A 15967-nucleotide genomic window follows, 5' to 3' on the forward strand; every position below is an offset into this window, starting at 1 on the left:
TAGGTGGGCGACCATATTCTATCTCAGCAGGGTGTGGTGCGAGGTGTGAATAGGATTTTTAGATGCTGGTGGAGGCAGTACTGCAAGTCGGGAACCCAGAACCATGGGGGGTTGAGTCCTGCATTGGGAGATAAAGAGCGTGCAGTACCCTGTGATGACCTGACTAGTCCAGGGGCATCACACTTGCATCGGGGTCCTCTTCTGTCTGTGTCCACTCCTGGTCTAATAGATTGCCGGAAAAATTTAAGTACTGCTTATGATTGATGGGTGTACCAGGGGTGTAACTTCAATAGATGCAGTGGTTTCAATCGCTCCCAGATCCTAGAGGAAAGAGAGCAAAAAAGTATCTTTGGCGTATATGAAAAAACTTGCAAAAATTTTGGTCCCCGTTTGAACTTTTGAATTGGGGCCCATGAGTTTAACCGAGTGGGATCCCCAAAAGACATAGCAAGTTACCACCTATGCAATTTTAAAACTTAGTGCAAACTTTCTAAAAAATAAAATAAAAATAACTTGTACCTTTAGGGTATGTTCACATGATCAGTATTATGTCCTGGATTTTCCTGCATTAAAAATACAGGAAAAAATACAAGAAAAAAAAACAGTGTACAAATACTACATAGATGCTGAAAGAATTAACACGCTGCAGAATTGAAAAATGCATTGATGCTAAATATATGCAAGGAAAAAAGATCAGCGTGTGCACAAGATTTCAGAAGTCTCATTAGTTTCACTGGTCCTGTAAAACGCAGCGGAGTTTTTTTACGCACGTTAAAACCGCAGTTAAAAAAAAAGACACTGTGAATAGTTAACATGTGCACAAGCTCTTATATTGTGGGAATATATTTTGGATTTCTCTAATGATGCACTGGTGCCCTTTCTTTGCAGGTTGGAACGCCTCTCATGGTTTCTATCTAGTAATTGTATCACGAGAGGAGGAAACGACTGTAGCAATAATCGTGGCATTGACTTGCAAAATCTGCACACAAACACTTGGGTGAGGAGGGAATTCTTCGCAGCCTCTCCCTATTCAAGCTCCTCCCGAGCTACAGGTGACTCAAACCAGACATACAAGTATAGAGAGCAGGTAAGACGAGAGGAACATTGCCCTGCCAACCATGGAGGACGAGCCCGGCGTGGACATGGACACTCTCATAGATGAGTTTGAATATTTCCCTGGTTATTTCCATTTGGAAATGAACCTGAATTTTGAGTCGTGCACCCCGGCCCACTGCAGGAGAAGGGACATTACGCTCAAGAGAGACGTCCTGCAGTTCCAACTGGAGTTTGACTCAAGTTTCCAGCAATGTGGGATCAGGAATTTATTGGGAGTCTTCTCCTTTTACCTGGACGAAATTACCAAAGCCAAGGAGATTTTTCTAAATATTTGCAACCAGGATCCCAATAATTTAAATGCTTGGGCCAACTTGTCTTGTGTCTATGACAAGCTGAACATGGAAGAAGAGGCCACGCAGTGTGCGGATAAAATATCCTACCTGATGAAGCTGGACACGGATGGGGACGGTGATGAGTCCAGACTCATGGCCGCACGCTGCCTGGCAGAACAGGGCTACGCTCACGCGTTCGATGTGGGCCAGATCACCGACCCAGACAACATGGGGAAACTGCTGATGGGAATAAGTCTGTATGATAAAGCTGTGGCCTATGGGAAACACAAGGTCAGTTTAAAAATATTATATAGTATTCTTCAAGGTGATCCAGCATGTGCCATATGCCTAACATTATGACCATTAACATACATTTTTCAGTTCTGCCGTCACAGTTTCTAATGAAGATCACTTGTGTAGATAAGGATATTTTACTGAATTTTTTTTTCTTGTGGTATAATATAACTTGAAGGTGCAAAATCTCCAACAAGACCCCCAACTTTCACAGTATTGATTTTCTTATATGACCCAAAGGGTCCTTTTGGGCTCTCCCAGGCTCCATGGCCCGGGTTGCGGTGGGAACCACTATAGTTATGCCCCTGAAGATAGCCAGGAAGACTTAAGGCCGTTTTACACGCTACGATTTATCTAACGATATGTCGCCAGGGTAACGTCGTTAGTGACGCACATCCAGCCTCGTTTGACATATCGTAGCGTGTAACACAAATGAGCGACTGTGAACGAGCAAAAATACCTTATCGTTGCTTGTTGACACGTCGCTCATTTTCAAAAAATCGAACGTCCGGTTGTTCATTGTTCCCGAGGCAGCACACATCGCTCCGTGTGACACCCCGGGAACGATGAACTGCAGCTTACCTGCGTCCCGCCGGCAATGAGGAAGGAAGGAGGTGGGCGGGATGTTTACGTCCCGCTCATCTCCGTCCCTCCGCTTCTATTGGCCGGCCGCTGTGTGACGTCGCTGTGACGCCGAACGTCCCTCCCCCTTCAGGAAGAGGATGTTCGCCGCCCACAGCGAGGTCGTTCAGGAGGTAAGTACGTGTGACGGGGGTTACTCACTTTGTGCGACACGAGCAACAAATTACCCGTGCCGCACAAACGATGGGGCCGGGTGCGATCGCACATGAAATCGACGCATGTAAAGCAGCCTTTACACTGCAATCAGTCCATCACACAACATGCTTTCAGTGACAATTTATTCTAGAAAAGAAATTTCATCAATTGCAGGAGTAAGAAAAACTCTCGGTGCCAAAATAAAATCGCCATTGGTCCTTCAAGTGTAGCAGGATAGATGTCAGATCGCAAATCTTTCATCATATTGCCACCATAATGGAAATCAATGGAAAACCCAAGCATTTTCAGGAAGCTCTTCTGGAAAAATGCTCAAGTCCCCCATTGACTTCCATTATACTCGAGTACGAGTCGTGCCATTAGAATATCCAACTGATCGTTACGACTACAAAGCACCCGAGCATGGTAGTGCTCACTCATCACTAGTTACGAGTACCGAGCACCCAAGCATGGTAGTGCGCGCTCATCACTAGTTACGAGTACCCGAGCATGGTAGTGCTCACTCATAACTAGTCACGAGTACCGAGCACCCAAGCATAGTAGTGCTTACTCATCACTAGTTACGAGTACCGAGCACCCAAGCATGGTAGTGCGCTTATCACTAGTTACGAGTACCCGAGCATGGTAGTGCTCACTCATCACTAGTTACCAGTACCAAGCACCCAAGCATGGTAGTGCTCCCTCATCACTAGTTACGAGTACCGAGCACCCAAGCATGGTAGTGCGCTTATCACTAGTTACGAGTACCCGAGCATGGTAGTGCTCACTCATCACTAGTTACCAGTACCAAGCACCCAAGCATGGTAGTGCTCCCTCATCACTAGTTATGAGGACTGAGCACCCGAGCATGGTAGTGCCCGCTCATGACTAGTTACCAGTACCGAGCACCCGAGCATGTTAGTGCTCCCTCATCACTAGTTATGAGTACTGAGCACCCGAGCATAGTAATGCTCTCACCTCACTAGTTACGAGTACCGAGCACGGTAGTGCGCGCTCATCACTAGTTACGAGTGTCGAGCACCCGAACATGGTAGTGCTCACTCATCACTAGTTACAAGTACCGAGCACCCGAGCATGGTAGTGCTCACTCATCACTACTTACAAGTACCGAGCACCCGAGCATGGTAGTGCCCGCTCATCACTAGTTACGAGTACCCGAGCAAGGTAGTGCTCACTCATCACTAGTTATGAGTACCGAACACCCGAGCATGGTAGTGCTCACTCATCACTAGTTACGAGTACTGAGCACCCGAGCATGGTAGTGCTCGCTCATCACTAGTTACCAGTACCGAGCACCCATGCATGGTAGTGCCCGCTCATCACTAGTTACAAGTACCGAGCACCCGAGCATGGTAGTGCTCACTCATCACTACTTACAAGTACCGAGCACCCGAGCATGGTAGTACCCGCTCATCACTAGTTACGAGTACCCGAGCATGGTAGTGCTCACTCATCACTAGTTACGAGTACCGAACACCCGAGCATGGTAGTGCCCACTGATCACTAGTTACGAGTACTGAGCACCCGAGCATGGTAGTGCCCGCTCATCACTAGTTACGAGTACCGAACACCTGAGCATGGTAGTGCCCACTGATCACTAGTTACGAGTACTGAGCACCTGAGCATGGTAGTGCTCGCTCATCACTAGTTATGAGTACCGAGCACCCGAGCATGGTAGTGCTCACTCATCACTAGTTACCAGTACTGAGCACCTGAGCATGGTAGTGCCTGCTCATCACTAGTTACGAGTACCGAACACCCGAGCATGGTAGTGCCCGCTCATCACTAGTTACGAGTACTGAGCACCCGAGCATGGTAGTGCTCGCTCATCACTAGTTATGAGTACTGAGCACCCGAGCATGGTAGTGCTCACTCATCACTAGTTACAAGTACTGAGCACCCGAGCATGGTAGTGCCCGCTCATCACTAGTTACCAGTACTGAGCACCTGAGCATGGTAGTGTCCGCTCATCACTAGTTACGAGTACTGAGCACCCGAGCATGGTAGTGCTCGCTCATCACTAGTTACGAGTACCGAGCACCTGAGCATAGTAGTGCTCGCTCATCACTAGTTACCAGTACAGAGCACCTGAGCATGGTAGTGCCCGCTCATCACTAGTTACCAGTACCGAGCACCCATGCATGGTAGTGCCCGCTCATCACTAGTTACGAGTACCGAGCATGGTAGTGCTCACTCATCACTATCAGGGGGTCCTATTGGAGATTTTGTATCAGTGTCCATGAGCTTCCACCAATGCCTGCAGTAGGTCACTTGTTTAAAGTGATGGACCAGTTTCTATATGTCGTAGTTATTGGGATCTTTTGTCTTCGGTACTTTGAATTTTATGCACTGGGGAACACATTTTTTTTCAGGCACATTAGAAATTTGGATGCACTCTACCCATGTAGAAGCTAGTTTACCTTACAAGATGCTCTAGGCCTTAAAGGAGTGGCCGCGATACCAGAATATGCCCTCGATTTACCTTGTATATCAGGTGTCAACAAAGAAGTCAACAAATACTGTATGTGTCGTTTCTGGAGCACATTCTTCTGTCTACTTCTTGCTGGAGAACACCAGTATTACATTAAGGGAAAACATCCCTGCTTTTCCCAAAACAGTGCCCCCCAGGTCCAGAGGCTATGAGTGGAATTGCATGGAGTGAATGGCAATAGCAGAAACGACTCATGGAGAAAAGCGACTCTATTTACGGATCCGGGATAACTTCCATTCATTGTCTATGGGACTGCTGGAAAAAGCCAAGCTTTGCGCTTCACTATTTTGGTAATGCCATATAGAGTGAAGGGAGTAGATTTCGAGCATGTGCATCTCTGATCTATTCAATATAGAATTGCAGAGCACCATTCTCGGGATTGTGGGTGGTCCCAGTGGTTGAACCCCCAGCGATCAGTAATTTATACTCTATTTTATGGATTAACATTTGGGAATACTTGTCAATAATGTTCAAATCCTGTTTGTTGTAAATAAATTGCAGAAATGTTTGTGGTTTAAAAAATTCCCTTTAAAAGGAGTTGTACTTAAAGGAAACCTGTCACCTCGGACAATGCTTTTTCACCTGCTGCTATAGGCTAAAAATCTGTAGGTAAATAACATTTCAATGCTGCAAGGCCGCCTTACTGAAAGTGCGGCTACTGGGAGAAAATTAACTTAATTTCTCCTGGGAGCCACTGGCTTTCAGTCATAAGAGCGTGCATGAAGCGGCTACAGTAACCGGTAATAGCAGCTGTTAGCATGCTCCAGCAGTGTGATTGACAGCTTGGTCTGCACTGATGCACTGCACCGCCAGCTGTCAATCATAGCTCCAGGAGTTCTTAAAGCCTTACTGAAAGTGCGGATACTGGGAGAAAATTAACTTAATTTCTCCTGGGAGCCGCCAGCTTTCTGTCATAGGAGCATGCATGAAGTGGCTACAGTCACTGTTCATAGCAGCTGTAAGCATGCTTCTGCAGTTTGATTGACAGCTTACTCTCCACTGATGCACTGCACCGCCAGCTGTCAATCAAAGTGGCAGGCATTCCTAAAGCCGCTTCTCACAGTCTTGTGTGTGGGGCTTTAAGCAGTGACTGTAGCTTCTCCATGCACACCACCATGACTGAAAGCCGGCGGCTCCTGGGAGGACTAAAGTTGATTTTCTCCCAGAAGCCGCACTTTCAGCAAGGCAACTGGGCAGAGTTGTGCATTGTAATGATATTTACCTGCAGATTAACCCTATAGCTGCAGGTAAATAGCATTTTCCGAGGTGACAGGTTCCCTCTAAAAGAGACAGATCCAGCTAATTGTCAAGGTTTAAAATGGTTTTACAGGTTGGTTATAAGATCAGATGGTGACAGTGGACATGCATCTGATGTAACTTCATGCTAAATTGTAATAAATAATAAAAATATCCACGGACATAATACAGCAAAATAATGTAGAGCAAAAAGAACAGCAAAGCTATTTTTTTTCACCTAGACCTGACATTGTTTTATAGACAGAACACTACCTATTGTAGATTATCTATGTATGATTAATACAGCATTTATCAAACAATGGCCCCATTATAGTATTGTGTGTTGCTCAAAAACAAGCACAATAAGCTTTTAATATGTCCACACGTGATCTGAGGATGATCTCTAGTGACCTCTGCGGATCTCGGTGATTTAGCTAATACTACATATAGTCAGAAATCCTGCACTGACCAGTCTGCCACCAAATTGGGTTGTCACATCTGATGCTAATATTACCCTACTGTGTCCTTACCAATCTATTGGAGAACATATACTGTATGATCACTGGTGATAAATGGCTGCCAGACACTGTTGGCGTTCCAAATCGGTTGGGAAACAAAGATTGTTCGAATTTCGTGATAGTAAAAGATGGGAAGTTGGGCTGCCCCTCATTAGATCTTATGGTCTTCCTCATATGGGCTATATTTTAGTCTCACAACTGTTGAGTTTGCCAATTGTCCCTGAACATCCAAAAGGCTTCGGAGGCATCCCAAACCCCAGGACAGTGTAAAAACCTCCCAGGAATGGTGTGTCTGGGGACCAAGCCATGAAACATAGAGGTGTCAGTCAATAAAGGCTAGTATTGGTGCCTTGTATCTGAAAGAGGAGGACATTGTGACTGTGTCGCAACGCCTGTACTTGGAGTTTAGTTGCATCCAACAATGACCATGGTTTGGCCGCTCTGTGCACAGATTATAACCAGTGAACACAAATTTCCAACTATGAGATGGGCCAGAATTCAAGACCTAACCACCAGTGGTTGCAGCAATAGGTTGTCACGCTAAGTACGGGGACGTTCCAAGCGAACAGCAAATGGGAAGGGAAACCCTGTATCTACGGAAGGAGGAGATGGTGACCCCTGACCAAACCTACTGGTGGTCCCTGGGGTCCTTCACCACCCTAGATAGGTTCCGCACCTATGCGCCGAGGAGGATACCTGACCCTTGGTATCCCAAGTGCTGGACTTTAAATAGGGAACGAGTGGGATGAGCTCTTCGTCAACGCCACTAAACACTATAGAAGACACAAAAAGGACACACAGGGGGAAAAAGCATGAACTATTTATCCAAAGATTACACAGGTAGAGGTTCAGCAAAGTTATGGCAACCACCGTCACCCGTGATACACCCGTGACATAGGTCAGGAGTACTGAAGCCAAAGAGCCCATCTGACTGCAAAATAAAAAATAAAAGGGGCAGAGATAGTAAAGGAAAATAGGTCCGGGAAAAAAACCCTTCAGAGGTGACACTCCTATAAAGATAAATAACTGAGGCTGGGAAGTCTAAGAAAACTATTGTAATGGAGCCAGAGATTGTGTATGGCGAAGACCATTAGTATGAGCCACAAAAAGGATTGGTAACCCAAGGCTTAGGCAAGGAGCCATTAGAGTATAAAACAGGTTGAGGGTGTGCTGAGGGTGGAGTAAAAATGCATTGTGTCTGCAGGTGACCGCACCAGGGAACCTACTAACACGAGCACTTTATCTCTTTCTCCTGCAAGGAAGAGGCACCCAGAGCAAAAATGACGGAGTGACACATGCTCCTGTACTATACAAACAAGTTAAAGTGTTACTATGGACTTGGACTTTGTAATAATAGACCTCTTTCTGTGCAGTTTACATGCTGTAAACACAATAAAGTGTCTGTGACACTCCAGCGAGTACAGTGTAACTCATCACTTGTGCAACTGTAGTGCCACAGAATATGGTCTTTTTACTGGTGCAGTCCTATAAAAGTGAACGGAAGACGTGATTATTTACCTCACAATTCCTCTGTGCAGAGCATCTTGCACACAGATGATGCTCTGCCGAGCCTTCCTGAACTACAGAGCCTGCAATGACATGCTTCCTTTGTGCAGAGTATCTTGCATTTGGAAATGCCCTGCTGTGTTTCCCTGAGCACTAGCTTACAGGTTGTTTGACAGCACAGGATTCCATGCAGGTTCTGGGAGGTGCTTTTACTCAGGTGTTCCACCTTCCTGGTTCTGTTTCATTGCTGCTCATACTCTCCTAGACCTCGCCAGTCGTACTCTCTGGTTCTGCAGTTGTGTTCTTGGCTTGTGTTCTGATCTAAGTTTCTTGACCCCGACCGTTGTTTCACTCCTACCTACCCGCTCCCTGTTCTTGTCATTACCTCCTGGCTTCTGACCTTGGACCGTTACCTGACCACGTCTCTGTCTGCTCCCTGAATCTAATATGTACTTTCCTGGAATTCTGACCCTTGGCCAGTGAATTGACTATATTTCTGCTTACTCCCTGTGTCCTGTCATGTCCTCCTGTTTCCTGACCCGGCTTGTCTGACTACCCTTCCGTCTATACTGTCCGTAAGTAGTGACTAGCATTCCAATTTAGCAATGTTTCCCATTTATTTCTATTGGAATGTGACTCCACTAATGTGGCAAGTAGAGAATCGTATTATGCAATGTCTCCACCTGGAAAGTGCGGACCACGTTGTCTGTGGTCGGCCTCACGGAGGCAGTTGTCATTAACACTGGGGAATAATAGCCGTTCTGATGTCACCTTTGTTGGTTTCCATAGTTGATTGTAGGGTGTTTATTTTTTTTTATTAGACCACAGACCAGAGATGTACAAGTTATACAATATATGTGGCTGATCCGTCATCACTTGGTTGTTATTTTGCTTTTTTTTAAAAAATTGTGTGTTTTATCGTTAAGAAAATATTCCTTACATAAGTCTACGTGTACAACAGTCATTCCTGGTGTGCGTGGTCAGAGGAGTGTCCCTGTGCAAACAGCTCACATGTAAATCATCCTGTGCGCTCTACTGGAAAACATCAGTGCCGAAAAATGTTTAACCATTTTCTCCCCCATAATGTCAGAGTCATATGTAATCCATACTTGCCAAGTCTCCTGGACTTCCAATGGGTTTGGCAAATCTCCCATGCACCACCTTCTTTCCCAAAAACAGGCATAGTTACTTGCAGAAATTCCAGGAGCAGTGCTATGGCTATGCATGGTGCACTGATAGATGTTGTCTAATCTTCTGCAGGAGAGCATCGGCCTGCTGCATCAATGCAGGAGAGCATCGGCCCGGCTGCATCTATGTAGGAGAGCATCGGCCCGGCTGCATCTATATAGGAGAGCATCGGCCCAGCTAGATCTATGTAGGAGAGCATCGGCCCGGCTGCATCTATGTAGGAGAGCATCGGCCTACTACATCAATGCAGGAGAGGATCGGCCCGGCTGCATCTATGTAGAGAGCATCAGCCCGGCTGCATCTATGTAGAGAGCATCAGCCCGGCTGCATCTATGTAGAGAGCATCAGCCCGGCTGCATCTATGTAGAGAGCATTAGCCCGGCTTCATCTATGTAGGAGAGCATCAGCCCGGCTGCATCTATGTAGAGAGCATCAGCCCGGCTGCATCTATGTAGGAGAGCATCGGGCCGGCTGCATCTATGTAGGAGAGCATCGGGCCGGCTGCATTTATGTAGGAGAGCATCGGCCTGCTACATCAATGCAGGAGAGCATCGGCCCGGCTGCATCTATGTAGGAGAGCATCGGGCCGGCTGCATCTATGTAGGAGAGCATCAACCCGGCTGCATCTATGTAGGAGAGTATCGGGCCGGCTGCATCTATGTAGAGAGCATCAACCCGGCTGCATCTATGTAGGAGAGCATCGGCCCGGCTGCATCTATGTAGGAGAGCATCGGGCCGGCTGCATCTATGTAGGAGAGGATCGGCCCGGCTGCATCTATGTAGGAGAGCATCAACCCGGCTGCATCTATGTAGGAGAGCATCGGCCCGGCTGCGTCTATGTAGAAGAGCATCGGGCTGGCTGCATCTATGTAGGAGAGCTTCAGCCCGGCTGCATCTATGTAGGAGAGCATCGGCCCGGCTACATCTATGTAGGAGAGCATCGGCCCGGCTGCAGCTATGTAGGAGAGCATCGGCCCGGCTGCAGCTATGTAGGAGACCATCAGACCGGCTGCATCTATGTAGGAGAGCATCAACCCGGCTGCATCTATGTAGGAGAGCATCAACCCGGCTGCATCTATGTAGGAGAGTATCGGCCCAGCTGCATCTATGTAGGAGAGCATCGGCCCGACTGCATCTATGTAGGAGAGCATCGGCCCGGCTGCAGCTATGTAGGAGACCATCAGCCCGGCTGCATCTATGTAGGAGAGCATCAACCCGGCTGCATCTATGTAGGAGAGTATCGGCCCGGCTGCATCTATGTAGGAGAGCATCGGGCCGGCTGCATCTATGTAGGAGAGCATCGGGCTGGCTGCATCTATGTAGGAGAGCATCAGCCCGGCTGCATCTATGTAGGAGAGCATCGGCCCGGCTGCATCTATGTAGGAGAGCATCAACCCGGCTGCATCTATGTAGGAGAGCATCGGCCTGCTACATCAATGCAGGAGAGGATCGGCCCGGCTGCATTTATGTAGGAGAGCATCAGCCCGGCTGCATCTATGTAGGAGAGCATCGGCCCAGCTAGATCTATGTAGGAGAGCATCGGCCCGGCTGCATCAATGCAGGAGAGCATCGGCCCGGCTGCATCAATGCAGGAGAGCATCGGCCCGGCTGCATCTATGTAGAGAGCATCAGCCCGGCTGCATCTATGTAGGAGAGCATCGGCCCGGCTGCATCTATGTAGGAGAGCATCAACCCGGCTGCATATATGTAGGAGAGCATCAGCCTGCTACATCAATGCAGGAGAGGATCGGCCCAGCTGCATCTATGTAGAGAGCATCAGCCCGGCTGCATCTATGTAGGAGAGCATCGGCCCGGCTGCATCTATGTAGGAGAGCATCGGCCCGGCTGCATCTATGTAGGAGAGCATCGGCCCGGCTGCATCTATGTAGGAGAGCATCGGGCCAGCTGCATCTATGTAGGAGATCATCGGCCCGGCTGCATCTATGTAGGAGAGCATCGTCCCGGCTGCATCTATGTAGGAGAGCATCGGCCCGGCTGCAGCTATGTAGGAGAGCATCGGCCCGGCTGCAGCTATGTAGGAGAGCATCGGCCCGGCTGCAGCTATGTAGGAGACCATCAGCCCGGCTGCATCTATGTAGGAGAGCATCAACCCAGCTGCATCTATGTAGGAGAGCATCGGCCCGACTGCATCTATGTAGGAGAGCATCGGCCCGGCTGCATCTATGTAGGATAGCATCGGCACGGCTGCGTCTATGTAGGAGAGCATCGGCCCAGATGCATCTATGTAGTAGAGCATCAGCCCGGCTGCATCTATGTAGGAGAGCATCAGCCCGGCTGCATCTATGTAGGAGAGCATCGGCCCAGCTGCATCTATGTAGGAGAGCATCGGCCCGGCTGCAGCTATGTAGGAAAGCATCGGCTCGGCTGCATCTATGTAGGAGAGCATCAACCCGGCTGCATCTATGTAGGAGAGCATCAACCCGGCTGCATCTATGTAGGAGAGCATCAACCCGGCTGCATCTATGTAGGAAAGCATCGGCCCGGCTGCATCTATGTAGGAGAGTATCGGCCCAGCTGCATCTATGTAGGAGAGCATCGGCCCGACTGCATCTATGTAGGAGAGCATCGGCCCGGCTGCAGCTATGTAGGAGACCATCAACCCGGCTGCATCTATGTAGGAGAGTATCGGCCTGGCTGCATCTATGTAGGAGAGCATCGGGCCGGCTGCATCTATGTAGGAGAGCATCGGGCCGGCTGCATCTATGTAGGAGAGCATCGGGCCGGCTGCATCTATGTAGGAGAGCATCGGCCCGGCTGCATCTATGTAGGAGAGCATCAACCCGGCTGCATCTATGTAGGAGAGCATCAACCCGGCTTCATCTATGTAGGAGAGCATCGGCTCGGCTGCATCTATGTAGGAGAGCATCAGCTCGGCTGCATCTATGTAGTAGGAGAGCATTGACCCGGCTGCATCTATGTAAGAGAGCATCAACCCGGTTGCATCTATGTAGGAGAGCATCGGCCCAGCTGCATATATGTAGGAGAGCATCGGCCCGGCTGCATCTATGTAGGAAAGCATTGGCCCAGCTGCATCTATGTAGGAGAGCATCGGCCCGGCTGCATCTATGTAAGAGAGCATCGGCCCGGCTGCATCTATGTAGGAGAGCATCGGCCCGGCTGCATCTATGTAAGAGAGCATCGGCCCAGCTGCATCTATGTAGGAGAGCATCAGCCCGGCTGCATCTATGTAGGAGAGCATCGGCCCAGCTGCATCTATGTAGGAGAGCATCGGCCCGGCTGCAGCTATGTAGGAAAGCATCGGCCCGGCTGCATCTATGTAGGAGAGCATCGGGCCGGCTGCATCTATGTAGGAGAGGATCGGCCCGGCTGCATCTACAAGTTATACAATATATGTGGCTGATCCGTCATCACTTGGTTGTTATTTTGCTTTTTTTTTTTTTTTAAATTGTGTGTTTTATCATTAAGAAAATATTCCTTACATAAGTCTACGTGTACAACAGTCATTCCTGGTGTGCGTGGTCAGAGGAGTGTCCCTGTGCAAACAGCTCACATGTAAATCATCCTGTGCGCTCTACTGTGTATAAGTCAGCATGGAAAACATCAGTGCCGAAAAATGTTTAACCATTCTTTCTCCCCCATAATGTCAGAGTCATATGTAATCCATACTTGCCAAGTCTCCTGGACTTCCAATGGGTTTGGCAAATCTCCCATGCACCACCTTCTTTCCCAGAAACAGGCATAGTTACTTGCAGAAATTCCAGGAGCAGTGCTATGGCTATGCCTGGTGCACTGATAGATGTTGTCTAATCTTCTGCAGGAAAGCATCGGCCTGCTGCATCAATGCAGGAGAACATCGGCCCGGCTGCATCTATGTAGGAGAGCATCGGCCCGGCTGCATCTATGTAGGAGAGCATCGGCCCAGCTAGATCTATGTAGGAGAGCATCGGCCCGGCTGCATCTATGTAGGAGAGCATCGGCCTGCTACATCAATGCAGGAGAGGATCGGCCCGGCTGCATCTATGTAGAGAGCATCAGCCCGGCTGCATCTATGTAGAGAGCATCAGCCCGGCTGCATCTATGTAGAGAGCATCAGCCCGGCTGCATCTATGTAGAGAGCATTAGCCCGGCTTCATCTATGTAGGAGAGCATCAGCCCGGCTGCATCTATGTAGAGAGCATCAGCCCGGCTGCATCTATGTAGGAGAGCATCGGGCCGGCTGCATCTATGTAGGAGAGCATCGGGCCGGCTGCATTTATGTAGGAGAGCATCGGCCTGCTACATCAATGCAGGAGAGCATCGGCCCGGCTGCATCTATGTAGGAGAGCATCGGGCCGGCTGCATCTATGTAGGAGAGCATCAACCCAGCTGCATCTATGTAGGAGAGTATCGGGCCGGCTGCATCTATGTAGGAGAGCATCAACCCGGCTGCATCTATGTAGGAGAGCATCGGCCCGGCTGCGTCTATGTAGGAGAGCATCGGGCTGGCTGCATCTATGTAGGAGAGCATCAGCCCGGCTGCATCTATGTAGGAGAGCATCGGCCCGGCTACATCTATGTAGGAGAGCATCGGCCCGGCTGCAGCTATGTAGGAGAGCATCGGCCCGGCTGCAGCTATGTAGGAGACCATCAGACCGGCTGCATCTATGTAGGAGAGCATCAACCCGGCTGCATCTATGTAGGAGAGTATCGGCCCAGCTGCATCTATGTAGGAGAGCATCGGCCCGACTGCATCTATGTAGGAGAGCATCGGCCCGGCTGCAGCTATGTAGGAGACCATCAGCCCGGCTGCATCTATGTAGGAGAGCATCAACCCGGCTGCATCTATGTAGGAGAGTATCGGCCCGGCTGCATCTATGTAGGAGAGCATCGGGCCGGCTGCATCTATGTAGGAGAGCATCGGGCTGGCTGCATCTATGTAGGAGAGCATCAGCCCGGCTGCATCTATGTAGGAGAGCATCGGCCCGGCTGCATCTATGTAGGAGAGCATCAACCCGGCTGCATCTATGTAGGAGAGCATCAACCCGGCTGCATCTATGTAGGAAAGCATCGGCTCGGCTGCATCTATGTAGGAGAGCATCAACCCGGCTGCATCTATGTAGGAGAGCATCAACCCGGCTGCATCTATGTAGGAAAGCATCGGCCCGGCTGCATCTATGTAGGAGAGCATCAACCCGGCTGCATCTATGTAGGAGAGCATCAACCCGGCTGCATCTATGTAGGAAAGCATCGGCTCGGCTGCATCTATGTAGGAGAGCATCTTCTCGGCTGCATCTATGTAGGAGAGCATCAGCCCGGCTGCATCTATGTAGGAGAGCATCGGCCCGGCTGCATCTATGTAGGAAAGCATAGGCCCGGCTGCATCTATGTAGGAGAGCATCAACCCGGCTGCATCTATGTAGGAGAGCATCGGCCTGCTACATCAATGCAGGAGAGGATCGGCCCGGCTGCATTTATGTAGGAGAGCATCAGCCCGGCTGCATCTATGTAGGAGAGCATCGGCCCAGCTAGATCTATGTAGGAGAGCATCGGCCCGGCTGCATCAATGCAGGAGAGCATCGGCCCGGCTGCATCAATGCAGGAGAGCATCGGCCCGGCTGCATCTATGTAGAGAGCATCAGCCCGGCTGCATCTATGTAGGAGAGCATCGGCCCGGCTGCATCTATGTAGGAGAGCATCAACCCGGCTGCATCTATGTAGGAGAGCATCAGCCTGCTACATCAATGCAGGAGAGGATCGGCCCAGCTGCATCTATGTAGGAGAGCATCAGCCCGGCTGCATCTATGTAGGAGAGCATCGGCCCAGCTAGATCTATGTAGGAGAGCATCGGCCCGGCTGCATCAATGCAGGAGAGCATCGGCCCGGCTGCATCTATGTAGAGAGCATCATCCCGGCTGCATCTATGTAGAGAGCATCAGCCCGGCTGCATCTATGTAGAGAGCATCAGCCCGGCTGCATCTATGTAGAGAGCATCAGCCCGGCTGCATCTATGTAGAGAGCATCAGCCCGGCTGCATCTATGTAGAGAGCATCAGCCCGGCTGCATCTATGTAGGAGAGCATCGGCCCGGCTGCATCTATGTAGGAGAGCATCGGCCCGGCTGCATCTATGTAGGAGAGCATCGGCCCGGCTGCATCTATGTAGGAGAGCATCGGCCCGGCTGCATCTATGTAGGAGAGCATCAACCCGGCTGCATCTATGTAGGAGAGCATCAACCCGGCTTCATCTATGTAGGAGAGCATCGGCTCGGCTGCATCTATGTAGGAGAGCATCAGCTCGGCTGCATCTATGTAGTAGGAGAGCATTGACCCGGCTGCATCTATGTAAGAGAGCATCAACCCGGTTGCATCTATGTAGGAGAGCATCGGCCCAGCTGCATATATGTAGGAGAGCATCGGCCCGGCTGCATCTATGTAGGAAAGCATTGGCCCAGCTGCATCTATGTAGGAGAGCATCGGCCCGGCTGCATCTATGTAAGAGAGCATCGGCCCGGCTGCATCTATGTAGGAGAGCATCGGCCCGGCTGCATCTATGTAAGAGAGCATCGGCCCAGCTGCATCTATGTAGGAGAGC

At 49.7% G+C, this 15967-nt stretch overlaps 1 protein-coding gene across 1 annotated transcript in view; it reads left to right on the forward strand.

The window, feature by feature from the left end:
* The first annotated feature begins 911 nt into the window (after nucleotides 1-911).
* The window catches only part of TTC22 (tetratricopeptide repeat domain 22), a 35871-nt gene continuing 20815 nt past the window's right edge, over nucleotides 912-15967 (forward strand). The window contains exon 1 of the mRNA XM_075320109.1: nucleotides 912-1679. Coding sequence (XP_075176224.1) covers nucleotides 1119-1679 — 561 coding nt within the window. The 5' untranslated portion in view covers nucleotides 912-1118. The remainder of the gene's footprint in view (nucleotides 1680-15967) is intronic.

The sequence above is a fragment of the Anomaloglossus baeobatrachus genome, chromosome 8, assembly GCF_048569485.1.
Source record: "Anomaloglossus baeobatrachus isolate aAnoBae1 chromosome 8, aAnoBae1.hap1, whole genome shotgun sequence".
Classification (NCBI taxonomy): Eukaryota; Metazoa; Chordata; class Amphibia; order Anura; family Aromobatidae; genus Anomaloglossus; species Anomaloglossus baeobatrachus.